General features: G+C 42.3%; 1 protein-coding gene across 6 annotated transcripts; it reads left to right on the top strand.

The window, feature by feature from the left end:
* The first annotated feature begins 13 nt into the window (after nt 1-13).
* On the top strand, nt 14-25,644 carry rabl6b (RAB, member RAS oncogene family-like 6b). Of its 6 annotated transcripts, none has more exons than XM_023958773.2 (18): nt 14-158; nt 10,255-10,631; nt 10,708-10,842; nt 10,924-10,938; nt 11,093-11,140; nt 11,267-11,290; nt 11,618-11,670; nt 12,090-12,178; nt 15,425-15,565; nt 16,598-16,703; nt 16,777-16,880; nt 17,648-18,033; nt 19,899-20,052; nt 20,133-20,336; nt 22,249-22,504; nt 22,629-22,815; nt 23,023-23,081; nt 24,172-25,644. In XM_023958773.2, exons 2-18 carry the CDS (start codon nt 10,502-10,504, stop codon nt 24,358-24,360), a joined length of 2,280 nt encoding a protein of 759 aa, XP_023814541.1. In that variant the 5' UTR covers nt 14-158; nt 10,255-10,501; the 3' UTR covers nt 24,361-25,644. The 6 variants fall into 6 exon arrangements, with proteins under 6 accessions (XP_023814541.1, XP_023814540.1, XP_023814544.1 ...); XM_023958772.2 differs by having other exon boundaries at nt 11,267-11,296; XM_023958776.2 differs by lacking the exon at nt 10,924-10,938.
* The last annotated feature ends 414 nt before the right edge of the window (nt 25,645-26,058 follow it).

The raw sequence follows: 26,058 nt of genomic DNA, 5'->3' as shown, positions 1-26,058 counted from the left end.
TTTTATTTTGAAGGTTTGAAACGGAAGTTGAACCTGTTTGCGCTCCTAACCCAGATCCGCTTTTTGCGGAGGAATGTGGCTGCTGTGTCCCCATCGGGAGAGCTGTATGACAGATGGAGGAATGCCGGGGGCGCGCAGGCTCCCGCCGTCTGATTACCGTGAGTAGCGGCTGTCACCGTCCGGGTTACTGTCGTTACCTTTGCGGCTGTCGCTACTCTGGCCGCCGTGTAAGGAATTTAAGCTTGAAGTACTAAGCTAACGTCTGCCGGGAAGCTAACACATGATAGAGCCGGTGAGGGACAGCGCTTCTCTCCGTTATAATTGGCTGTAAAGTCGACAGTGGGGGTCTGCACTGACCTTGACATACATCGTGGGTAACCTGTCTTTCATACTTTTAATGCGCCATTTTCTTAAAATTAGAATAGTTCTTCTCCATATGGATCCTCCTCGCGGTGAATTGATGCTAGCTATAACGGGATACCTTTTGGTTAGCTCTGCCTACGACTAGCTTAAGCAGCATAATGTTGCCCAAAAAGACTGCGCATCTGGGGCTATTTGAACTAAGTAGATTCTGGACAATCACCACCCACAATCCACCCTCCCCCAGCCTCTCGTATCCCTACACCGCTGCTGGTTGTCGCCTTGTAAACCGATGATAGCTAATTCATTGTTAATGGAGCCAGAGCAAGGCAGTCAGCTGACTTGTGTTGTGAGGCAGCTCATGTGTTTGATCGTCTGAAGGAGGTTAGAGTTTCAGAAGTTCATTAAGAAGATCCCCTCATCAACATCATCATCATCCAGTAAGGCCTGCAGGAACACGATTCCCTGAAATCCTTGTCATGTTCCAATGTTTTTTTGAAAACCCTTATCCCGTCCTTCTTTGTGTGTATTGTACAGGTACATCTGATCGTATTCATCTATAACGCTACACGTCTGAGTGTTTGTTGGTAATCTGATCATTCCATTTGTTGTGGAAAAACAACAGTGGGCTGAACTTTAGGAAACTAAAATGTGAATGGATTTCCCATTCATTCTTGATTACTTGTTTGTTTGTTTGTAGACATATCTAATTCATACCTGATTATCTTGCAAGAAATATAAATTAGAAATGTGTACAAACAACTTGATTATCTGGGGGGACCTTTCGGTGTGGAGTTTGCATGTTCTCCCTGCGCATCCCTGGGTTTTCTCCGGATACTCCGACTTCCTCCCACCGTCCAAAAACATGCCGTCTAGGTTAATTGTTTACTCTAAATTGTCCCTAGGTACGAATGTGAGTGTGCACGGGTGTGGGATTTAATAATAATAATAGATAGATAGATACTTTATTTATCCCGCAATGGAAAATTCTTCTCCACATTTGACCCATCCCCTTGGGGAGCGGTGAGCTGCAGCTGAACCGCGCACAGGAGGCAGTAGCGTTAAGGGTCTTGCCCAAGGGCCCTCACTGGGTGATGTTAATTGCTCGCTATTGATATGGTAATTACCCCCAGTACCATTGTTCATTCGAATCCTGGATTCCTGCGTGGCAGCCCTTTACCTTATCAACCGAGCTACCCAGCCGCACTATTTGTGTGGCCCTGCGACTGGCGACCTGTCCAGGATGTCCGCTGCCTTTGCCAATGAATGGCCGGGAATACCGGGAATGGGTCCGGCAGCCCAGTGTCCCCCAGAAAGGGACAAACCGTGTTTAGAAGATGAATGATTGAATATATTGCAAGAAATACAAGGAAACTGATAAACTTAATCTACGGGGCTGCACTGCAGGGCAAACTACAGCAACAACTGCAGCTGTGAGATTTATGATTACTTGCAGAAATGTGACATTCTGTGACTTTCCTTCTGTTAGACCGGAAAAATAGTTTAGAAAATTTACATTTTTTTACACATTTTATTAATGGCATGAACGAACCAGGACGTGAACATTAGGAAAGGGGTGCTTCACTGTGAAACTCCAGGCTGGGTTTGCCTCCATAGTTTACTTCGATGACATGCTGCAAAAAGACTGGAGTCTTGGAGAGACAAGTTCAGGAAAAAGCTTAATGCATAACGTTAAAAACAGTTACGTTTTTTCCTGGCATTAAACCTCTGCCTTGGCAAAGGCTTCTGCCACACTTAGGAACTGTTTTGTAGATTATTTTCCTAATTTCTACAGAGTTCAGAGCAGGAAGCTTGTGGGTTCTGTAGTCTTTGGAATGACCTAACTGTTCAAATCTCAGGGTAGAAACCTATTCACTATGCCAGGGGTCTACAACCTGAGGCTCCAGAGCCATAATTTGAAAAAATAGTGGGTTTGTAGTTTTTGTTTATTTGATTACAAAAACTACAGATAACTGAGCAAAATGTTGGTAAAAGGTTTTATTAATCTGTCAGTGATTTATTGTTAGAATCATCTTAAAGCACATATTATCTTCAGCTGAACAATGTCTGCCTTCCAGAGGCAAAGTTTTGAAAGTATGTATTTGCATTTACATGTATAGATTTTATTTTTGAAAGTCAGCCATTGTTTTCATGTTTATACTGATAAGTAAAAAGGGAAAAAGGATGAAGGTGCCCCAAAGTTATAATGGTCAAAAATGTCATGTTTGGTTTTCTTGCTTTTTTTTTTATTTAATTAAATTTGCAGCAGCAGGAGGGTCTTATGTGACACGGGGTGTATTTTATATTGAAAGGACCTTGTATTTGATGCTGTCAAAAGTAAAAATAAGTTTAAATTGTTGTACATAAGAAAAATGTAACACATTTATAATCCAGTTATAATAAATATGTAAAAGCTGCATTTTATAAATGACTGGTTTAATGGCTGCAAAAACAAAGTGTGTTTTTCTAAATGGTATAGTGCAGTGAGCCACGGCACACTTTTACGTTGTCAAAAATCCCGCGGCACACTAGCATCTAAAAGTAAAAAAAAAAAAAGGAGAAACTCATAGTCTGTATTGATCTACAACCCTTTTGCAATCTCACATGCATTTTAGTGATAATTGTGGCAGAAAAAGCTGGAAGTTGCAGCTGTTTTTCTAAAAGATGTAATAAAAGATAATTTAGAAGATTTAAAAACTGTTTGTGTGTTCGTTGTGGTTTCAAGATGTTTACGAGGAGAGACTCGTGCGCTGAGAGGTTGTCACTTTAACCCAATGCATCATGGGAGATGAAGTGCAAACAGCCGCTGAACGCACACAGACTCGCGTCTCTGAGCTTCATTGTTTTGTTCACTTGTTCCACGGTCTGACACCGGATTCTGTGAAAAGCTACACCGCTAAAGACGAGCTTTGGCTGGTGTTTTTGTTGGAACTGAGAGACTTTATGAGCTGAATCGGAACAAGGAAGTGAAGACTATTTTTTTTTTTTTTTTTTTTTTTTTACAACTTTATTGAACAAAGCATAAGCATACAAAATCCAGCATCAAAGATTCAGAAAGAGCATCAGCAGTGATAGTCAATGTCATCAATCCAAACTTATTGAATCATTTCAAGAAGAAAAAAATAATAATAATAATAATAATAAAATAATCAGAAATATATCCAAAATAGAATATGCTGATAGAAAAATAAATTATCTTAAAATATATAAAAGGGGATTACAAAATAATGATAATAATAATATTTATAATACAAAGTTTTCTTAGAGGAGGGGATTACCTATCAAACAAAAAAGCACAAATTATTTCAGTGTTACTTGCTTTGGGTGTATTAATTTTTTTTATATATTCATAAAATTGGAGCATCTCGAACTTAAATATGGTGAAGTTGGGAATTGTTTTTTTTATTCTGCACTTATGAATGTAAAATTTGGAAAGGAGAAGTAACAAATTAATACTTTTTTCTACTTTTTTATCATCCGAATTAAAATATGCAACTATTTGTTTCAAATTTAAAGCAACGTTACAGTTAAATTTGCTGTTTACAAAGCATTCTAATTGGTTCCAAAATTCAAGGGAAAGTTTACAAAAGTAGAAAAGATGAAGAACTGATTCAGGGAAATCAATACAAAAACTACAATTATTTTCTATATTTGAGAATTTGGATATAAACATATTTGTGGGGTAAATGTTATGTAGAATTTTTTTGTGTATTTCTTTAACTTTGTTATTTATACAAAATGTATCTGGCAATAACCAAGCTTTTTTCCAATTTATATCATTTAAAAGGTTGTTCCAAAATATTTCTCCTTTTGGTGTGATATGTCTTTTTTCACTTAAGGTATTCCGAATATATTTATTGTTGCATTTTTTATTGAGAATATCAATGCCATTAATCATTAAAGGAGAGTCAATTTTAGAGGCGTCTTGATATTTAAGGTGAGAGGTCATCAGCTGAATTAATCCTGAGGGGAGAGCTTTCATTACACCATTAAATTCTTTGCTGGTTACTGGAAAACACATTTTATTTAGAAATCTGCCATAATCCAAAATCGTACCATTCTCGTCAAAAAGATCCGAAACATAAATTATTTTTTTGTCAATCCAGTTTTGTTTAAACAAAGATTTATTTTGTATTGTTATGTCTTCATTGTTCCAAATTATACTTTTGTGTGGTGAGAAATTGTGATTATAACATAACTTCCAAGCAAGAAGAGCCTGCTGATAAAAATTTGAGAGATTGACAGGAATCTTTTTGATATTATAGTTACATTTTAATAGAAATTGAAGGCCACCAATTTTATTAAAAATATTGAAGGGGATGAAATACCAAATTGAATTTGAGTGTTGAAGGCATTTTTTAATCCAGTTAATTTTAAATGTATAATTCAAATCAGAAAAATTTATGAGTTCAAACCCTCCTTTACATGAGGGGGCATAAAGTTGTTCTTTCTGGAGATAGTGACGTCTATTTTTCCATGTAAAGTTAACTAAGAGGTTATTTATTTCTTTGGAAGTTGAATCAGGAACAAATAAAGATAAGGCAGGATAAACTACTCTTGAGATCCCTTCTGCTTTAGTCAAGAGGATCCTGCCAAAAATAGATAGATCTCGTTGAAGCCACATATTCATAACATCCTGCATTTTTTTAATTCTCAAGGAGAAGTTTTGCTTTTGTCTAGATTTAATGTCTTTAGTTATACTAATACCTAAATATGTAACTACATCTTTAATCGGGATACTATGAATTTTTTCATATTTTACGTTTTTAATACTTAATATTTCACATTTTCCTAAGTTAAGGTGTAATCCGGAAGCATTTGAAAAGGAGTTAATTGTGCTTATAGCAAGGTCAACTTGGTTTCTGTCTTTTAAGAATAATGCAGTATCATCTGCTAGTTGTGTTATTTTGATTTCTTTCTGAAATATAGATAAACCTAATAAGTTTGGACAATTTTTAATTCTTAATGAAAGTAGTTCTGCAACAATTAAAAAGAAAAATGGAGAAATTGGACATCCTTGGCGTACTGATCTATTTATGGAGAATCTTTGGGATGTATTAGGATAAAGAAGAATAGAGCTGCTAATGTCTTTATAAAACATTTTAGCGATGGAAATGAAATTTTCCCCAAAGCCAAATAATTTCAGTGCATTATAGAGAAAGGGATGTTCTACAGTGTCGAAAGCTTTGTAAAAGTCTAAAAAAAGAATGAGTGCTTCAGAATCAATATGTTCTGAATAGTCTAATAAATCCAAAATTAACCTTATATTATTGCTAATATGTCGATTTTTCATAAAACCAGATTGAGTCTCGCTAATAATTTCGTGTAGATTACTTTTCAATCGTTGGGCATAAACAAGAGCTAATATTTTATAATCCACATTCAAAAGAGTTATTGGTCTCCAATTTTCTATCATAACAGGGTCTTTATTTGGTTTGGGTATTAAAGTTATTAAACCCTGTTTCATTGTAGCTGTCATTTCTTGTTGTACAATGCACTCTTTGTACATCTCCATTAGATGAGGATTGATAACATCCCAAAAGTGACAATAAAATTCTTTAGAAAGACCATCATTTCCTGGAGATTTCCCATTGTTCATCTTTTTTAAAGCATTAAGCAGCTCATCTTTAGTTAAATGATCGTCACAGATAGATTTGAATGTGTCTGAAATAGAAGGGATGTGTTCTTTTAGGTTACCTAAAAACTTTTGACTGTATTCTTCATTAAATTTGGAAATATATAATTCTTCATAGAATCTTTTTACATGGTTTGCGATTTCTGTTGGATCAGTACAAATATTATTATCAATTTTCAAGTTTGTAATTGTATTTCTTTTAGAATTTCGTTTTTCTAAAGCAAAAAAGTAGCTGGTATTTTTTTCTCCATTTTCTAGCCATTTTGCTCTAGATCGAATGAAGGCGCCTTTTGCAGCTTCGATGTATAATTTATCTATTTCATTTTGAAGCTGGGTTAAATTTGTCTTTTCATCATCAGAAAGAAAGGTTTTGTGTAATAAAGACTGTATAGCTTCCATTATCATATTTTCTTTGGCCTGTTTGTTTATGTTAAGAGTTTTACTACGTTCAATTGCTATGGATCTAACTTTAAATTTAAAGAACTCCCATTTCTGCTTAGCATTCATGCTTTTATTTCCAAATATATGTTTTGCTTCTTGTCTAATGGAATTTTCAAAATGTTCATCTTCAAGTAATTTGTTATTAAATTTCCAATACCCTCTTAATTTATTGTTTGTTTTGTGTTTTGAACCATTTAGTTGGATAGTTATCATTTTGTGATCAGAAAATGGGGCATAACAATGTGAAATATTAGTTATATATTGTAGACAATTACAGGATGTTAACCATAAATCTATTCTTGATTGCAGAGTTTTACGAGAGTTACTCCAGGTAAACTCTTTGCTATTAGGATTGAGAAAACGCCATGCATCAATGAGGGAAAGTTTATCAATTAGGAAATCAGTCAATTTAAATTGAGAGTTTAGAGCTCTTACCGGAAATCTATCCACACAATCATTTGGGGCATCATTAAAATCTCCCCCAATAATCAGAATTGCATCTTTATATTTCTTTATAAAAGTCTGTATAATATTGTAAACATCTGTGGCTAATTGTTTTGTTTGTGCTATTATATTGTGACCATACATATTAAGGATTATGAAAATGGAATTATCCAGCTTTAACGCCATTACTATCCATCTGCCATCTTCAGAACTCTTTTTTTCTAAAATATCCCCAGTAAATTTGTTAAAGAGTATTGAAACACCTGCAGAATGATTAGAAGCATGAGAGAAAAAATACTGATCACCCCACTGAGATTTCCAAACTTTTTCATCCAACTCACAAGAGTGAGTTTCTTGCAACAGAAAAATATTTCCGCCAGTTCTTCTAAGAAAAAGAAATAATGCTTTTCTCTTGGTTGTATCACGTAGTCCCCTAACATTTAAAGAAATTATTTTTAAAGAGTTAAACTTAAAATCAGTCATAGCTTATAGAACACAGAACTTGAAAATAAGAACTAAGAACAAATAACGATTCTATACCAACTTACCTAGCTTTAGGGATAAGTTGGAAACAAAAACTTATCGAAAGTTTGACATGCCTTCATGAGGTAAAATTCTAAGTCAACAAATGATTGTTGCAAAGGGAATATTTCTTAATTACCGACCTTTACAGTTACATAAATCAGTCTTTTAGATTTTCAGCTGAAACTCTCTTTCCATCGATGATGGCATCCTGTCCTCTCCAGGTGGCTTTCTTCCCTTCTTTCCGAGCTTTTTCCACCAACGGCCAGATCTTTCCTCTGTTCTGCCTTTCACGAAAGGTCAGATCTTCGGCGATGCGAAGCTTCTTTTCCTTCATGACTGCAGCATCCTTTGACGCCCTCCAGATTTTCTGCCTGAAGACTCGCATTGTGAATTGAATGATGACTGGTCGAGGCCTGTTTTCATCTTTACGCTGTCCCACGCGATGCACTGTGTCAATGAGAAAGCCAAATTTCTGCCTTTCTTCTGGAGCAATCTGGGCAAAAACCTCAAAAACTTTTCCTCTTGTTTCCTCCGTTGTTTCATTTGTGGATTCAGGAAGGTTGAACATCTTCAGATTCCACCTGCGACTGTACCGTTCCATCTCATCGGTCTTCATCTCCAGATCTGAAAATCTCTGATTCACCTCTTGCATCCTTTCCTCGCTTTTTTTAACCTGATGATCCAATCCTTCCACCACTTCTTTGATGGTTACAATATCTGCAGTGTTTCTGCAGATCTTTTCTTCAAGGGAAGCAAATCTGCCTGTTAATTCGCGGATTGCGTGTAGAATATCAGCATTTGACACATGTTCTTCTTTTTTTCCTGAACACTGTTTCTTTGAGAGAGGACTTGAAGCAGGAGATTCAAGCAGCAGTGCACAAGCAGAACCTGCGCCCTCTTCATCTGTGTCCATTAACATGTTCCCTTTGATTTTATCTCGTTTCGGCATGGCGTTAGCAATAGCTAGCTAGCAATTGCTATTAGTGGTGGATTGAAAGATCTTCCCCAGCAGGAACTCCCAGAGCGAGTAAGTAATGTTGAGTTCGTTTTTTTTTTTGTTTTTTTTTTTTATATTTAAGCAAGCTCTCTTACCGGTAGTCAGTCACTGTATTCATTTGTTGTCTTGTTACTAGGGTTTGGCACGCAAACTTCTGCAGAGTTTAGAACACTACAGGCTCCCGGTCCGCCATCTTGCCGAACCTCGAGTGCTCCTCCAAAGTGAAGACTAATGAGGGCAATTTCCCACGGCACACCTGACCATCTCCCACGGCACACTGGTTGAAAAACACTGGTGTTGTGGGACTTTTGGGCTCTTGCTGCGTTTTATTCTGTAAGAAACTGGCCCAAATGACTCTTAATCATTTTTTGATCTATTTTAAACGCGTTCTAAGTGGCCTTTCGATTATGATTATGCCGTTTTTAGGAAAAATCAGAATAGCCGTGTCATTTTCTACGACACAGATTGTGCAGGGCGGCAGTAGTTTACAAGAAACTCACCGCTGAGTTGCATCCAGGACTGTTGGCGCAGAACTAAGCCTCCGCTGATGTCCCACTGTGCCTCTGTACACCATCTTCCGCTAGCTTACAGCGCCTCACAACCCCAAGCTAACATTAGTGGTGAAACAAAAATGGAGAGCAATATTGAAGCTTTGCAGTTGTACGCTTCTGACCCAGATTCCAGCTCGGATGAGGAAAACAAAGACGTACATGGATCTGGGGCCGGGGCACCGGAGCGCCAGATGCACCGGGTGACACGCGTAGTTCCTCCGAGTGCTCCTCTGCCCAAAAGCCAGCAGAGGTCCAACAGGACGGCTCGAGGAAGTCGGAACCGACTCATAAGCCACTCGTCCTCGTTTGCCAGCAAGTTTTCTTGCTGTCTAAAGATGCGTTCACTCCGAATTCTTCCATTTGCCACATCTTCTAAGAGCGCAAGATCAGCCATTGTGCGTCATTACGCCTTGTGATGGGGCATTTTATTTCCCTCCATTTAATTACATCTGACAAGCTACAGATGTCGGTAATAATCGACGTGGAAATGGGAAATTGTTCAGCGCAAATGTAATTTCTTGTTGCTTTCTGAACGGTTGAGACATACGCCATACATTGTTTTATCAAAAATAAAAACAAACTAAAGGCATATGCATGAATACCATAATTCCATAGCTTATGAAGAAATGTTTTACTATGAAAAAAACTTTCCCCAGTGGACAATTAGTACGTCTGTCCGTCCGTCCGCCCGCACCTATATCTGCTCCGCCAGACGGACACACTGACGAGAATATCAGTTTGTACATTATTTCGTTCTGTTAACTATATTATTTATGAGGATGAATTGCACAACATGCCAATATTGCAGAACATATTTCACTTTTCTTTCTGCAAATAAGTGTTCGTTTGAATTTCTGTTGTATTTTTCGTTTGATTTTTTTTTGTTTGTTTCACTGCTGATCGGTCCAACGGGTGTTCGTGTAGGCTGTTAATTGTAAGACTTGCTTTGTGAAGTCTTCATGTAATTTCTGAGAGGCAGTATTGTCATTTTCACTTTCACGTGTTTCTTCCATCTGCCGACGGTGTCGCCGTTTCTCATTTCACCCGTTTTTGTGCGTACACCTGGGTCAGAGCTTGCGTGAAGGACTGCACATTTTCCCGTCAAGTTTGCTTTTTATAAATCTCAACTATTGCATAGAGAGTGGCGTACGCCTTCTTTTGTGCGTACGCAACGTTTATAAATGAGGCCCCAGGGCACATTCTGCAGGGGTCATGGCTCAGAGAACAACAGCATCATGAATGGAACACCGCTGCTTTAAGAAACGTCACAGCCACCAACGCCTTTCTTGTTTCCTTCACAGGTGACACTCCAAACATGGTAGTTTTCTTCAAAACGGACCACCAAGGAAGAGAAGCGGGTCAATTTTGAACAAAGTTGAAGCTCTCCACACAATCTTGGGTTCATGCGTTTGCTCCTAAGCATGGACTCTTAGGCTCCCAGTCTTTAGGAGAATCTGCTTCCACTCGTCCCGCTGTCACTTGACGGGCTGTCCTTGGAGTATCGCTCCTTCACCTGGTGCTGCTGCTTGACTGTCGGAAGACCGCACAATGTTCTCTGCTCTGAAGAAGCTGGTGGGATCTGAGCCGGGGCAGCTCAGGGAGAAAACCATTCCTGCCGGACTGCAGTCCATGAATCAGAGTCTGCAGAGGCGATTCGCCAAAGGAGTGCAGTATAACAGTAAGAAACCCTGATCCAATGGGATGCCTTTGTCAGACCCCCTTCATAATTGCTTTGCCACCTTTGTCTTTGTCAGTGAAAATCGTGATCCGAGGCGACAGGAACACTGGGAAGAGCACCTTATGGCATCGGCTGCAGGGCAAGAAGTTTGTGGAGGAGTACATTCCCACCCAGGAGATCCAGGTCACAAGCATTCACTGGAACTACAAAAGTAAGTCTTGGATGTGTGTGCCGTGCTCTTCTCGGGGCGCCACCTTTGGTCATGCTGTTGACCTGTGCTGTTTTATTGCAGTGGCTCCATATCAAGGTAAAGCAGCCTCGTTTCTGAGCTAGTTTCAGTGAACTGAGCTGTAGCTTAGCTTACTAGTGCTGACGTTCGCTCGTCTTCCTCGGTGCTGCTGTGTAGTTGTAGCTCTGCTGTGCTCCAGCAGAGCAGTGACTCCAGGCCTGTTCTCTCTCAGCTACAGATGACGTGGTGAAGGTGGAGGTGTGGGACGTGGTGGACAAAGGTGAGCCTTGACCTACAGACTGACCTCATCATCTTTTCATGCTGCTGTCAAATTCCAGACATTAAACTGGTCCCTTTCGTTTGCTTGTTTGCTCTCCTGTTGACGTCTCTCCTGCACTCATCTCAGGACAGAAACACCTTTTTCCTGAAGGTGTGGGTGAGCAGCTGTAGTCAGTAGGAACTAGCTTGTTTGCTGTGGGTTTGCCTTCTTTTGCTCTCTCCTGAAAGTCAATACTCTCAGGCCCTGGCTCCCTTCAGGTTTGCGGATGGGTTACATGTCAGCGTGGCAGATTTCTTTTCTTTGCAGTGTTTGCGCTGCACCTTCATGTGTGATGAGGGTTGTGAATTCAAAGTTGCTGCAAGTTGCTTAAGCTGCAGCTCCTGCTTTGCTCACGATCGACTAACTTTAGACCGAGAGCTTTCAAATCGACATGGAGCCATTTTCTTCTGCTCTGACTTGACTTTGTTTCCCTTCCAGGCAAAGGCAAACGGCGGGGAGACAACTTGAAACTGGAGAATGAACCACAAGAGGTGATGATCAGCTGACTGTCGTTTCATGCTCAAGGGCGACTGGGAGCTTTGTTCTCCCACAAGAACTTAATTCCTCAAAGCTTGTTTTTCCACTCTGCTCCCCCTCTGAATATTTTCCTAAACTTCTTACTCTGTAGGAAGAAATCAGTCTGAATGTCTAAAAAGTTTTGTCTGCACGTTTAAAAAAAAACTATGCATGGATAGAAGCATAGCTGCTTGCTGTTTTGTTGCCATATTTAGGGGGCTTCAGTGAATATGTTGGGGAAACCTTTCCGATCTGGATCTTGAAGGTTTGATCTAGATTTTTTCACCTGCAGATGAATATTCCCCCCCTAACACCTGTTCTCCTCTAGAAGCACGAAGCATGCTGAAGGACGTAGGCCTTTCCCGGCTGCCCTCACGATCATGTTCTCTTTCAGTCAGACGAGGTGGCGCTGGATGCAGAGTTCCTGGATGTGTACAAGAACTGCAACGGAGTCATCATGATGTTTGACATAACCAAACAGTGGTAAGAGCTCATGCTGCAGTCTGCATGTGAAGCCCCCCCCCCCCCCCCCCCCTTTTTACTTACAGTTCCCTGGGACCAGGTGAGGGCGTTTGACTCTTAGCATGATGTATCTGAAGCTTCGACTGTACAGTGGGGCAAACAAAGTATTCAGTCAGCCACCAATTGTGCAGGTTCTCCCACTTAAAAAAATATTAGAGGTCTGTAATTTTCATTATAGGTAAACCTCAACTTTGAGAGACAAAATGAGAAAAAAAAATGTCTATTGTCTGATTTTTAAAGAATTTAAAAACCTGTATTAATGGGACCTGTTTGAACTGTTATCTATATGAAAGACACCTGTCCACAGCCTCAAATAGTCTCATTCCAAACTCCACTATGGCCAAGGCCAAAGAGCTGTCTAAGGACACCAGGAAACCAAATTGTGGACCTGCACCAGGCTGGGAAGATGCAATCTGCAATAGGTAAGCAGCTTGGTGTGAATAAATCAACTGTGGGAGCAAATATTAGGATATGGAAGACACACAAGACCACCGATCATCTCCCTCCATCTGGGGCTCCTTGCGACATCTCAAATTGTTCACAAGAACGGTGAGTAAAAAATCCCAGAAGCGCACGGGGGACCTAGTGAATGACCTGCAGAGAGCTGGGAACAAAGTAACAAAGGCAGCCATCAGTAACACACTATGCCGCCAGAGACTCAATTCCTGCAGTGCCATACGTGTCCCCCTGCTAAAGCCAGTACATGTGCTGGTCCGTCTAAAGTTAGAGAGCATTTGGATGATCCACAGGAGGATTGGCAGAATGTCCTATAGTCAGATGAAACCAAAGTAGAACTTTTTTGTTAGAACTCTACTTGTTGTATTTAGAGGAGAAAGACTGCTAAGTCACATCCAAAGAACACCAAACCTACAAGGCCTGCACAATAAATAGCAAATTTATCTTTATTGTGATATGAAGCTGTGAAATATGCACATCACAAAAGAAATGATAAATGGTTACCTTTGATGTGCTAAAAACAATCTTATGGCAGCTTGAAGTATTTATTGAGTCAAATAAATCCATTTATGCATTTGACCAATCGGATGGACCTCTTCAGCGCTTATACGGTATGTTAGAGGCTTGCCTCCTATATAGACTAGGGTCCTTTTTTGCTATTTGTTCATGTATTGCAAGTTAATATTGTCATCGCAATATTGATCACTAATATCGCACAGCGAGAGTTTTCATCAGATCATGCAGCCCTAATACCTACTGTAAAGCATGGGGGGGGGGGGGGGCATCATGCTTTAGGGCTGTTTTCAAGTAAAGGGACCGGGATGATTGATCCGTGTAAAGGAAAGAGTGAATGGGGTCATGTATAGTCAGATTTTGAGTGAAAACCTCCTTCAATCAGCAAGGCAATTGAAGATGAAACGTGGCTGGGTCTTCCAGCATGACAACGATCCCAAACTCACTGCCCGGGTAACAAAGGAATGACTTCATAAGAAGCATTTCAAGGTCCTGGAGTGGCCTAGCCAGTGTTCAGATCTCAACCCCATAGAAAATCTTTGGAGGGAGTTGAAAGTCTGTGTTGCCCAGCAACAGCCCCAAGACATCACTGCTCTAGAGGAGATCTGCATGGAGGAACGGGCCAAAATCCCAGCAACAGGTTTGTGAAAACCTTGGGAAGACTGCTGTCATTACCAAAGTATTGAGTTGAACTTTTGTTATTGACCAAATACTTATTTTCCACCATAATTTGCAAATAAATTCTTTAAAAATTAGACAATAAGATTTTTGAGATTTTTTTTCCTCATTTTTTCTGCCATAGTTGAAGTTTACCCATGATGAAAATTACAAGCCTCCCTCATCTTTTCAAGTGGGACAGCTTGGACATTTGGTGGCTGACTAAATACTTTTTATCCCCACTGTATACGAGAACTGGACCGAGCAGGTCTGGTATCACCCATGAAAATCCAGGTCCAACAAATTGAAGTCAATTAAGTTGCCATTTCTTGTGAGCCGGGCCGTTCGACGTTTCCATGGCAACCGCTCTTGCCAACCAAGAATGAACTTGGAAGTCCACACACCCCTACCACCTGAAAGTGGGCTTGGGAGAATCTGTCAGATGTTTAAAGTGAGACTACATACTGTTACTGAGGCATCTGATTGGTCAGTTTATAATTGCAATAACTTGCATGAAAAAAATAACATAGTGAAAAATATTAGGATTATCAAGAACACATTAAAGAAGCTTTTTGGTGTTTTGGCTTAATGGAGCCAGCAGGTACTTCCTGTTTGGAGGGGGAGGGGTCACTCAGTGTAGTTCTTATATATGATCTGAATGGGACCTTCATGAAGAGGGGGGCAGGGGTTCATTGTGTTGAAGCATGAGATTTATGATTTATGACTGTTTAGAAATTGTCGGGTTTAAAAAAAAAAACGAAAATCTGTTAAAGAATGACAAGTTTATTATTGTGAGATCAATTATTTAATATGATATGTATTATGTTTGTACGTCTTTTTTGCAAATCACTTTTGTTTTGCTTAATAAAAAGTTTTAACAAAAGTATTTTGGTTTAAAAAGTTTCCTGAATTTCATGAATTGATTTTGCAGGTTGTAAATACAATCTGTTCCAATTTTAAAAAAATTCAGCCTTAAGAAATGTAAGACGAGAAAGAAACCTGCTGGTCTCTTTAGTCTGCAGATGTGCGCTTTTCTGTGTGTTCATTTAAAAACAAAACCTGCATCTATTTGATAGATTATTTGATTTTATTCATCAATGACTGCTCTTCAAAGATAAAAGTCCCTGAAAGGTCTTTTTTGTGTTTTGTATTTTGAAATTAATTTTACAAAGAGGAAGGAAAACATTTAGACTAAATGCAGATAAAAAAGACCAAGTTGGGGCCTCTGGACTATTTCAGCTTGATTCAGAATGGATTTGTCTGACGATGTTTAAGTTTGAACAGCAGCTGATAAACCAATGATTGGTGCATAAACTGAAGCCCATAAAAGAAAACATTCTTCTTGATCAAGCAGTGCTCATTGTTTCTCTCTTTGCTCTGAAGATCAGCATTAAAAAACCTTTGTGCGTTCATCACCCTTATGATGCTGCTTGAATCGGTCTATAGCGGAACATGAAATCCAGTTGTCGTCACTTTCCAGAACGGATGGAAATGTCTGTTTCCCTTCATTTCTCCAAATGTTGCTGCTGAAAGCTCTCTGTCTGCAGCCTTTGAAGGTTCTCTCTTCTTTATCACTTCCAGGACCTTCAGCTACATCATGAGAGAGCTGCCCAAGGTGCCCACCCACGTCCCGGTGTGTGTTCTGGGGAACCACAGGGACATGGGCGAGCACCGGGTCATCCTGCCCGACGACATCAGAGACCTGATCGCTGGTCTGAACAGGTAACTGAACGTTACTATCAGTTCTGATGGTCTGCTTTTTGACCCACAATCTGACCCAATCCGAACCGTCTTCTGCTTTAGCTGCTTATTACAAAAAGACATTTGCTGCCAACTTGTCTACAAAAAAAAAAGGATTTTTTAAAATATTTTCTGTCGCTTCAAATAAAAGTTGTGGGTTTTTTATTTTAAATCAATACAAACATCCACATTGGAGACAATAAAATGAGAACTACTGGATCTTGGTTATTTGTTAAGATTGTTTTTGGAAAACCTTCCAAAAAAGAACAAATGCTTTTCAATGAATCAACAGATGTGGTCTGAAGACAGCAGAAATGGAGGTTTTTAAAGCAGTTTTTACTCATTAAAAAATAATCGATTCCTCCGTCAACATCCAAAGCAACAGTTTTTTGCCACTAAAAAGTTTATTTTTGTGGATCAAGGATTCACGAATACTGAAAGGTTCCACCACCGTTTCACATTCCACTTCCTGTCCACACAGCCCCCTCAGTAGCTGATCGTTGCTTTTATGTGCATGTCCACACTGATTAAACGCCGTGGGACTGGAATGGTGTTTCCTGCATTAACAGGCAATGAGGCGCTACACCGGTACACTTCCAGCTAAGTCTGCAGACACAGACAAACATGTTACTGTTTGCACTGGACGATCCGAACATCAGCAACCTGGAGTCAGAATTCCTCTAAAGACGAGGCTGTAACAGCAAGGCTGATGGGAGGACGGACTTTAGGACATGAATGTCGGCTCATTTTTAGTCCACACTCATGCAAACTGAAGGGAAAGCAGGAAACCCCGTCAGGAATGGTTTTGTAGCAGTGGGAGTCCTACATTCATCAATCACAGAGCTGCTTACAGCCAAAGAGTCGACACACTTTGATCCCCTTTGTTCAGATGCTAAATGAAGATGCTGAACAATTTTAAGGTGAACTTTGACCTCTCATTGTGAGGACAGTTAAGCTTTTCTTTACCATTAACTAACCAGCGGCTCTTTCTTTTTTTTCTTCTTTTTTTTGCAGGCCGATGGGATCCTCTTACATCCACTACGCAGAGTCGTCCATGAGGAACGGGTTCGGCTTGAAGTACCTCCACAGATTCTTCAACATTCCTTTCCTTCAGCTGCAGGTCACTTTTTTGTCCTTCACCGTATCGCTTCAGTCCTGCAAATGTCCCATGTGGCCTCGGTGTATGTGTGCAGAGAGAGACGCTCCTGAGGCAACTGGAGACCAACCAGCTGGACATGGACGCCACGCTGGAGGAGCTGTCAGTGCAGCAGGAGACAGAAGACCAGAACTACGACATGTAAGTGTCTGAGAGCTCAAAAAGTTGAAACAGATGCTCTGTTGACATCTATGGGTTTAATCATTGTTAACGTTTTTTGGGCTGAAACAACTTTCTGTTAGCTTTGAATGGTAGAAAAAGTTTTCATTGAGTTCAGTTGACCTCTGTAATCTGTCGGTAAGCTGCCCCGATCTTTAGGGTTAGCGGGTCAAATTTGACCCATGATTTAAGTCAGTCTGTCTGGAAACACTAGACATGATCTGGTTTTGTTTTTCATCTCAGAACTAAAATAATATGTTTTCATATACATGAAAATAATGTTTTAAATTTCCTTAGAGCTCCACAGGCATTGTATCTTTTTTAAATTGTTTAAATTCAATACATTTCCGGAAAAAAATGAGTTATTATAGTGTCCGTGTCTTTGTGTTTGTTTGTTTGTTTTGGGACACTATTAGTTTTATTAGGCCGGTATTCTGTATTGGGTCATATTTGACCGTTTACATTACAAACGGAACTTTTTTTGGGAGACTTCTAGAATTTAATAAAAAGGCAATAATTAATTTTGTTGCTTTAAAATGTATATCTGAAGAAAGTGGGTCCATTTTGACCCGAACCCTAAATAAGGGTTAAATCCATAATGTTCTCATAACTAGGCAAATTTTGGTATTTGGATGTAAATAAAAAAAAATTAAAAAATGTCCCCCTCTCTGCTTTCAGTTCAGGTTTGATCTCCTGACAGACGCAGCGGTTGTTTTCAGACGTGTTCTCGTTCTGATGTCTTCCTGCAGTTTCCTGGAGAACCTGGAGTCTCGCAGTAAAGGCTTTGGTTCTCCTGGTCCAGCTAATGGCCAGAGTCCCTCGTCTGGCTCCCAGTCCCCCATCATTCCCCCCAGCGGGGCTTCCACAGGCAGCTCCAGCCCCAACACTCCACAGCCCCCAGTTCCAGCCCAGATGCTTCCTCAGTCAGCCTCTGCATCCATCTCCTCCCCTCCACCTCCCCCAGTACCACCAGCAGCAGCAGCAGCAGCAGCAGGTGGTGGGGCCGTCTCCCCCACGACTGAGATGAGGCCATCTGCGCAGTCACCCGAGTGTCAGCAGTCTGCAGCTCAGAAACGTGGCTTCATGTCCCGCTGGTTTGGGTCTGCTCCCGCGGACACTCCTGTTCCTACAGCCGGTGAGTCTGTTACGCTGCATGAATGAAGCGCCGAGCAGCGATTTAGTCGTTGCTCCAAAAGTCGGTTCATAGACCTGACGGTCCCACCGCATCTGGGAGGGGCTACTGCCAAATGTTTCTAGCCTGATTGCTACATGGAGCAGCGTCTGTATCTCATTTACAATGTATGGAAGACATGGAGGATGCTGAGAGATCAGGTTTATTTATCGTGAGGAGCTCTGCAAAAGCATCAGTTAACACATCTCCATGTCTGGGTTCACGACATCATCCAGAGACTCTCCCAGTACGGCGAGATCCACCATCTACTGCAGGAGCCGCATCTGCGTCACGTATACGACAAGCTTCTGTCCAACTGATAAGCAGTGGTCATGAGGTCATGGTCATCCAAGTTCTGCAGAAGAACGGCTGAAATGTGGGAAAACCCTCTGACTGTAGGAAATCCCTCTGAGGGAGACGGAGCATGCAGCTCGCCCTGCTTCTGTCCTTCGAAGGTTTAGACAGAATGATGCTGTTCTCTATAGTGACTTAAAAGAATGATTTTAACAAGATTATAAATCATATTATTCCTGCATTTTATTTATAAAGCATTCATTTTAGTCAATTATCTAATAAACTAATTTAGTTTAAAACAAACAAACAAAAAAAGCACAAAAATGATCAGCACAAGATGTCAATACACATCGTTTTGATCAAACTCAAAGAGGCAGCACAGAATATATTGGTAAGCCTTTACTACCCACCAACATTTACTAATTCATTCCCGTTCGACGGTGGTCCCCTGATTTGTGGATCACTTGATACCAGGACAAGCAGAAAAACTACACAACTTACATTCTTTCTGTTTTGATTATTATCTGATTCTGAACAATGTGTTTCATTTTGAAAACGACTAGATTCTCTCCTCCACATCTGTCCCAGACGTTTGGTGTGAAGTGCAGGGACCAGTGCTGTAGGTGTTGAAGTTTGCTGTTAAAGTAGAATTGTTCTTTCAGTTTGTGCCTAAAAAGTATCTACAGTGGAGGAAATTTGTCTTTGTTCCCTTGCTGATTTGATAGGTTTACCCACCTAAAGAGGAATTGACAGTCTGTTATTTCAATGGCAGGTTCATTTGAACAGTGAGAGTAAATCACAAACACTTTATCCATTTTCTCAGACCGACCTGAACATCTTAACTCTTTCCACTTTTGTTTAAACTCTAAAAATGTAAACCTTTGTAGAAAAATAAGTGCAGTTTTATTTAACGAAGACAAAGATCTGATCGCGATTTAAGTTTTATATGGATTTAGTAAACTGAATACACTCTATATGGATTGACAAGGAGTCAGGATGCTGATAAACATAAAAAAGATCACAACATACATAGCAAGAAAACACAGTATGTGCCGATTTAGCATAACTCTTCTGGTGAATGAGACACAGGCTCGGATCTAAAAATACAAGTGATTCCTAAAACCTCTCTTATGCATCACTGTCTCTCTGTGATCTTTTAATGAAAACTTTGTCCAGAACCTGGACGAACCTACAGGACCTGAGCTTTCATGTTTGCTTGGGTTTGCTTTTGCTGCATCTTTGGCACTCTCAGCCCTCTTCTTTGCTCAGGGTCTGCCGTGTTTGAAGTCTTTTTAAAACCATGGGATGGGCAGTTCCATCAGATTCAGATGTGTGCTTCTGTTTGAAGGGATTCCTGAAGTTTACAGGGTCGTAATAATCCGTCACAAGACCTGAGGCTGAGCAGCAGAAGTGAAAGGGTCCACAGACTCTCTGCTGGGGGGGTGATGTGATCTTGTTCTTTCAGACAGGGCGGCCTAGGATCTCTTTGAACTGAATGTTAGCGGTCTTCACTAACTTGTGGATGTTTTCCCCAGAGGAGCCTCCTGCATCCTCCGGTCCTGTGAAGGTGCAGAGTGTGGATGACTTTGTGCCGGATGAAAGACTGGACGGGAGCTTCCTGGAGGACAGCCTGCCCTCGAAGAGCAAACGGCCCCCACCCGCATCAGCTCCAGCCATGGACAGCGACAGGTCAGGCCTCTGTGCTTGTGTGTTCGTCTGTGAGCGTGCGCTCGCCGGTTTCCCCCTTTCAGCATGCCTTTCTGCGGCAGTGACGGCGAGGGCAGGGGGAACCCCATGGTGTCCGGGTTCCTGGACGAGCTCGATCCCGATGACAATGAACCAACCCAACCCCGGGCTTCCAAACCACCCCCCAGTAAACATGTCACCCTGACCAGCGATGAAGAGGGGGGAGAAGAAGCAGCGCCCATAATTACACAGGACCAGGACGTGGACAGCGAGCCCGAGCTGAAAGTGTACGTTAGTTTGAGTAACTCAATGAAACAGTCATTCTTATTTGAGAGGAAACGGCTAACTAATCAATTCCTTACATTTTTTGTAAACATACAGCTTTTTGATTTTCAGTCTTAATGTGAAAAAGGCAGCATTTCTTTCTTATTTTTTATGCTAAAATGTGTGTTGGTAGCTCCTCCCTAACGCAGCGGGAGCGTCAGGTTTATTAACTCCTCCCACACGCGGCGGGAGCGTCAGGTTTATTAACTCCTCCCACACCCGGCGGGAGCGTCAGGTTTATTAACTCCTCCCACACCCGGCGGGAGCGTCAGGTTAGTAACTCCTCCCACACCCGGCGGGAGCGTCAGGTTTATTAACTCCTCCCACACGGGGCGGGAGCGTCAGGTTAGTAAGTCCTCCCACACCCGGCGGGAGCGTCAGGTTTATTAACTCCTCCCACACGCGGCGGGAGCGTCAGGTTTACTAACTCCTCCCACACCCGGCTGGAGCGTCAGGTTTATCAACTCCTCCCACACGGGGCGGGAGCATCAGGTTTATTAACTCCTCCCACACACGGCGGGAGCGTCAGGTTTATTAACTCCTCCCACACACAGCGGGAGCATCAGGTTTATTAACTCCTCCCACACACAGCGGGAGCGTCAGGTTAGTAACTCCTCCCACACACGGCGGGAGCGTCAGGTTTATTAACTCCTCCCACACACGGGGCGGCAGCGTCAGGTTTAGTAACTCCTCCCACACACAGCGGGAGCGTCAGGTTAGTAACTCCTCCCACACACGGCGGGAGCGTCAGGTTTATTAACTCCTCCCACACACAGCGGGAGCGTCAGGTTAGTAACTCCTCCCACACACGGCGGGAGCATCAGGTTTATTAACTCCTCCCACACACGGGGCGGCAGCGTCAGGTTTAGTAACTCCTCCCACACACGGCGGGAGCATCAGGTTTATTAACTCCTCCCACACACGGGGCGGGAGCGTCAGGTTTAGTAACTCCTCCCACACGCGGCAGGAGCGTCAGGTTAGTAACTCCTCCCACACGCGGCAGGAGCGTCAGGTTAGTAACTCCTCCCACACGCGGCAGGAGCGTCAGGTTAGTAACTCCTCCCACACACAGCGGGAGCATCAGGTTTATTAACTCCTCCCACACACGGCCGGAGCGTCAGGTTTAGTAACTCCTCCCACACGCGGCGGGAGCGTCAGGTTTATTAACTCCTCCCACACGCGGCGGGAGCGTCGGATTTATTAACTCTTCCCACACGCGGCAGGAGCGTCAGGTTTAGTAACTCCTCCCACACGCGGCAGGAGCGTCAGGTTAGTAACTCCTCCCACACGCGGCGGGAGCGTCAGGTTAGTAACTCCTCCCACACGCGGCGGGAGCGTCAGGTTAGTAACTCCTCCCACACGCGGCGGGAGCGTCAGGTTAGTAACTCCTCCCACACACAGCGGGAGCGTCAGGTTAGTAACTCCTCCCACACGCGGCGGGAGCGTCAGGTTAGTAACTCCTCCCACACGCGGCGGGAGCGTCAGGTTAGTAACTCCTCCCACACGCGGCGGGAGCGTCGGCTTTATTAACTCTTCCCACACGCGGCGGGAGCGTCAGGTTTATTAACTCCTCCCACACACGGGGCGGGCGCGTCAGGTTTATTAGTACTGCGGCGGAAACCACAGAATTTCATTACAAGGTAGAGGCAAGGACAGATGTTCCTGCGTTCTGGGTTGTTTGTGACCCAATCCCACTTCATCAGGCAGGAATCCCCACAGAGGATCTGTGTATCCAGTTCGTTTTGTGAAAACAAACAAAACGGATGCTGAATATGTAATCAAATCCCTTAAAGTGGATCAGGAATAGTACAAATGTGTCAATTAGACGTCTGGCAGGGACTTCCTGCCCTTTTCATGAGTGACTTCCTGTTCCAGAGCTGCACCACCTCTCACCAAACCAAAGGCGGGGTCTAAACCCACGGAGCGCACAGGCCACGCCCCCGTCTTCCTTACGCTGACCCCAGCAGCAGTGGAGCAGCCGGCCCGACCCCAGAAGAAGAAGAAGGGTCCCTCGAGGGCGGAGGACTCGGACACAGACCCAGAACCCCCTGTGGCCCAGCAGATGCTGTCTTTCGTCATGGATGACCCTGACTTTGAATCTGAGGCCTCTGACACCCCCAAGATTGTAAAGGTACACCGCTGGACGGCAGTGCCCAAGCTCCCGGCGCTGCCAGCACGCCGCCTCATCAGTGCTGTTTGAAGGGGGGAAGAGAGAGATGTTTGTTCACATCTGTGTGTCTCTGGGTTCACCTCAGGAGACGTTTCCGCTCAGAGACGACCTCCTGTCCGACCTCTCTGACGAGGACATTCCTGCAGTCACGGCGCCGGAGCCGCTGAAGCCCACTGTGATCTCCTTCAAGCCCAAGGACGACGCCGACCTGTTCGGCCTGGGCATCCGGGAGGAAGCTCCTGCAGCGAAGGACAGCAGCGAGGAGCTGGAAGGTGAGCCGCTGTGGAAGAAGTTCCCGTGATTCCTGGGTTTGCTCAGCAGCTCTTCTTATGTTTTAACTCTGAAAGGACACCTGCCCCTTTAATGACCTCAGGCTGGGAACAAACTTAAAAATTTAGGTCACTGATTCTGGCCGGTCTGTGGAGCTGTTCATGCATGTTCTGAAATAACGCAGCGTCCCTCTTTTTCTTATTTTTTAGAGAAAGACGGCAAGCCCTCCTCCAAGGAGAAGAAGAAGAAGAAAAAGAAGAGCAAGGAGGTACATTTTTCAGCTGCTGCTCTTCTGCATGTGAGATGCTGCACTCGAGCGTCAAAAGGTTTAGAACCGGGTCTGCAAGCTGAGGCTCCAGAGCCACAACAAGGGCCTCCTTCTGCCCTCCACTGTGGCTCTTTGGCTCTGAAGAAAAATGCTAATAATTTGAATCAATTATGGGTTTGTATTTTTGATCCATTTGATTTAGGTAAATAAGTTTTGTCATTTAGGTTTAGATATTTACCATGTCTGATAAGCATCGGTAAAAGGTTTAACCTACAGGTAGAGTCGTTTTTAGACCCTAAAGCACATATTCTTATCTTCCACTGAATAGCATATTTTTGCTGTTCAGAGGCAAAACTTACATTTAAATGCATATATTGTTTTTAAAGTCAACCATTGTTGTCATGTTTATACTGATGGTAAACAGGGAAAAAAAGATAGACCAAAGTTAAAACGCTAAAAAAAATTCCATGTTTGGTGTAGCTTTCTTGACTGGTTAATTCTGTTCAATCTGCAGCAGCTGAAGGATCTCATTTGACATTTTATTTTAAAAGGAGCTTTCATTTCTGCTGTCAAAAGTAAATAAGAAAAATCTGACACTTTCTTAATCCTGTTATAGTAAATCTGTAACACTATAATGTATGAATGACTCCCTAAAAACCATCAATAGAATGCAGTGAAGGGGGGCTTTGGGGCTCTCTTTGGGCTCGGTCAGTTGGTCCAAATGGATCTTTTTGCGTTTCAGGCTGCAGACCTCTGGTTTAGAAGTTTAGCTGAATCCAGTTCAGGTTAAAGCCGTTTCTGCACATCAACCTTTTTGACGGTTGCAGATGTTGAGATTACCGCTAATGATGTTCTGTCATTAGATGGAATATTTCCAAACTTGCAGCACTGATACGGTTTACAGAATCGACATGTTTGGCGCTCCTGTAAGCTGCAGAACACGCCTAATGTGAGCTTGTTTTTGTTTTTGAGGAGTTTATCATGGACATAGCTGGTCGTGAACCATACTGTTTCAAACAGAAGAACGAGAAGTCTTCTGGTCACATGAAAGAGATCGGCTGTTAAATGCTGAGTTCTTGTCCGCTTGCAGGAGGAGGAAAAGAAGAAGAAACACAAACACAAGAAGAAGGAGAAGGACGAAGCTGCAGCTACAGAGGAGAAGGACAAACGGAAGAAGAAGTCCCGGTCGAAGAAGTCTGAGGTGGATGAGCTGGAGGACTTCTTGGGTGGGGGAGAAGGATTGGTCAAACGAGATGATGGAGATTATGAAGAGCTATAAAAACCGGCGCTGAAGCGAGACGTGTGACGTCCAGAGGAGCAGAGAGGAAACATCGGCAGTCGCTGTGAGCGGAGAGCTTCAAGCCATAAACCAAGCGAGGCTGCAGGAGGCTCCATCTCTACTCCTGCTGTCACTCCCATTCCAGCCAATAAGAGGAGGCAGCAGGAGCCATGCAGACTGTGTGGCTGCAGAACCTGAATGAGTGTCTGGATTTCAGTTGTACACGTGGTCTCCGCTGAGTGTTTGTGTTAACGTGTGAGCATGCTCAGTGATGACGGTGTCTTCATCTTCCCTTTAATTCCTTCGTCTGCTTGTTCTTTAGTCTTTTTTTTTTTTTTGCCTCTGTTGTGCAGGAGAACCATGTGACCCACGCTCCTACCCCGCCGCTTCAACGAAGCTGTGCATCACCACTCGCTTTCAGTTTACAAGCTAACAGACAAGCCGCTGAGCCACAGCAGAACACTTCCCGGTTCTGGTGGTTCTGAATCATTAGAACCTTGTTCTGTTTGGCTGCTCCACCCTATTATGTAGTTTCTGCTGACACAAGCTCCTTCTGCCCATAACATTTGCTGTGGAGAATTGATTTGTCCCCCCCATTTCAAGTGTTCTTACTGTAAGCTGGTGGGTCACATGACCCGGCTGTCACCGCCTTTTATTGGTGGATTTGTTGGCTCATTCTTCTTTTGTTTTCTTTGTTCTATTTATTTCTGCTTTGATGCAAATGTCGGATATTAGTCCTGGTTTTGCTTTTGTTTCTGCTCCACAGCCGCTCACTCCGACAAACTCCATCCAGCTTCCGGCTGCATAGCTGCAGGCGGGGGGAGGGGGGGCGTGAGACACGATGGACTCAAACGAGGCTCTTCAGCCCCCCCATCACCCGAATTAACATTTAATACTCCCAGCGTTCATCTGTATTTGCACACATTTCCACTCATTCATGGTTTAGATGAACAAAAATAACGATTTTGACATTTCAAAGTTGAAGCTATGCAGCATTTATCTCCAGTACTGTTAGCATTTTGGACTCTTTGTGAGGATAAATGCTGAAGGCCGTTTTAAAAGTCCACTCGAGTGCTGAGCAGGAACAAAATGGAAATAAACGTTTGAAATCTTTGTTCCAGCATGGAAACGCTGTCGGCTTCCTGCCTCTTCTGGCGGCAGTGAGGACGTCAGAGACGCTGTATCATCATGAATAAAGCTCTTGGTTTTTCTTTTCTCTCATGACCCATCTGTGCTCTAAGAGTTTACCCATGTTTGTCAAATAAAAAACTTATTTCTTCATAACAGGACAATATATTTGTGTGTTTATTAACTCTTTTCTGTCTTCCTGCATGCCTTTCATCTGACAAGCCCCTTAGAAATAAATTTTTACCCCTTTGACAAATTTACTATAAATAAGCAAAAAATCTGCCAATGGGGCAAGAAAAATGGTCTTATTGTTTTTTATATACCTGGAATTATTCTATTATATATAAATATTTAATATTTCAAGAAAAACACTTCTCAGATTAAGATTATTTTGCTAATAAAATCTTTTAGGTAAGATGAATTTTTCTTGCAAGACAGAAAATGTTCTTTACTTTAACCCTGTTTAACCAGGGAGGTCCCACTGAGATTTAAAAACTGTTTTTTTCTCTATATTTAGGAGAAGAATCAACAAAAAACACAACGAGCAGGCAAAAGCCCTTTTATTATGTC

Source organism: Oryzias latipes, chromosome 9 (genome assembly GCF_053564925.1).
Source record: "Oryzias latipes strain Hd-rR chromosome 9, Olatipes_Hd-rR_3.1".
In the NCBI taxonomy this organism is placed as follows: domain Eukaryota; kingdom Metazoa; phylum Chordata; class Actinopteri; order Beloniformes; family Adrianichthyidae; genus Oryzias; species Oryzias latipes.
Note: the sequence above shows the minus strand (reverse complement) of the source record. Positions and strands in the feature narration are given on the sequence as shown.

Bases quoted from the DNA above. Each gene is read 5' to 3' on its own strand.
- rabl6b (XM_023958772.2), top strand. From the start codon at position 10,502: ATGTTCTCTGCTCTGAAGAAGCTGGTGGGATCTGAGCCGGGGCAGCTC. The intron at 10,632-10,707 runs GTAAGAAACCCT...TGTCTTTGTCAG, and splicing joins CAAAGGAGTGCAGTATAACA to TGAAAATCGTGATCCGAGGC. The intron at 11,297-11,617 runs GTGAGCAGCTGT...TTTCCCTTCCAG, and splicing joins CCTTTTTCCTGAAGGTGTGG to GCAAAGGCAAACGGCGGGGA.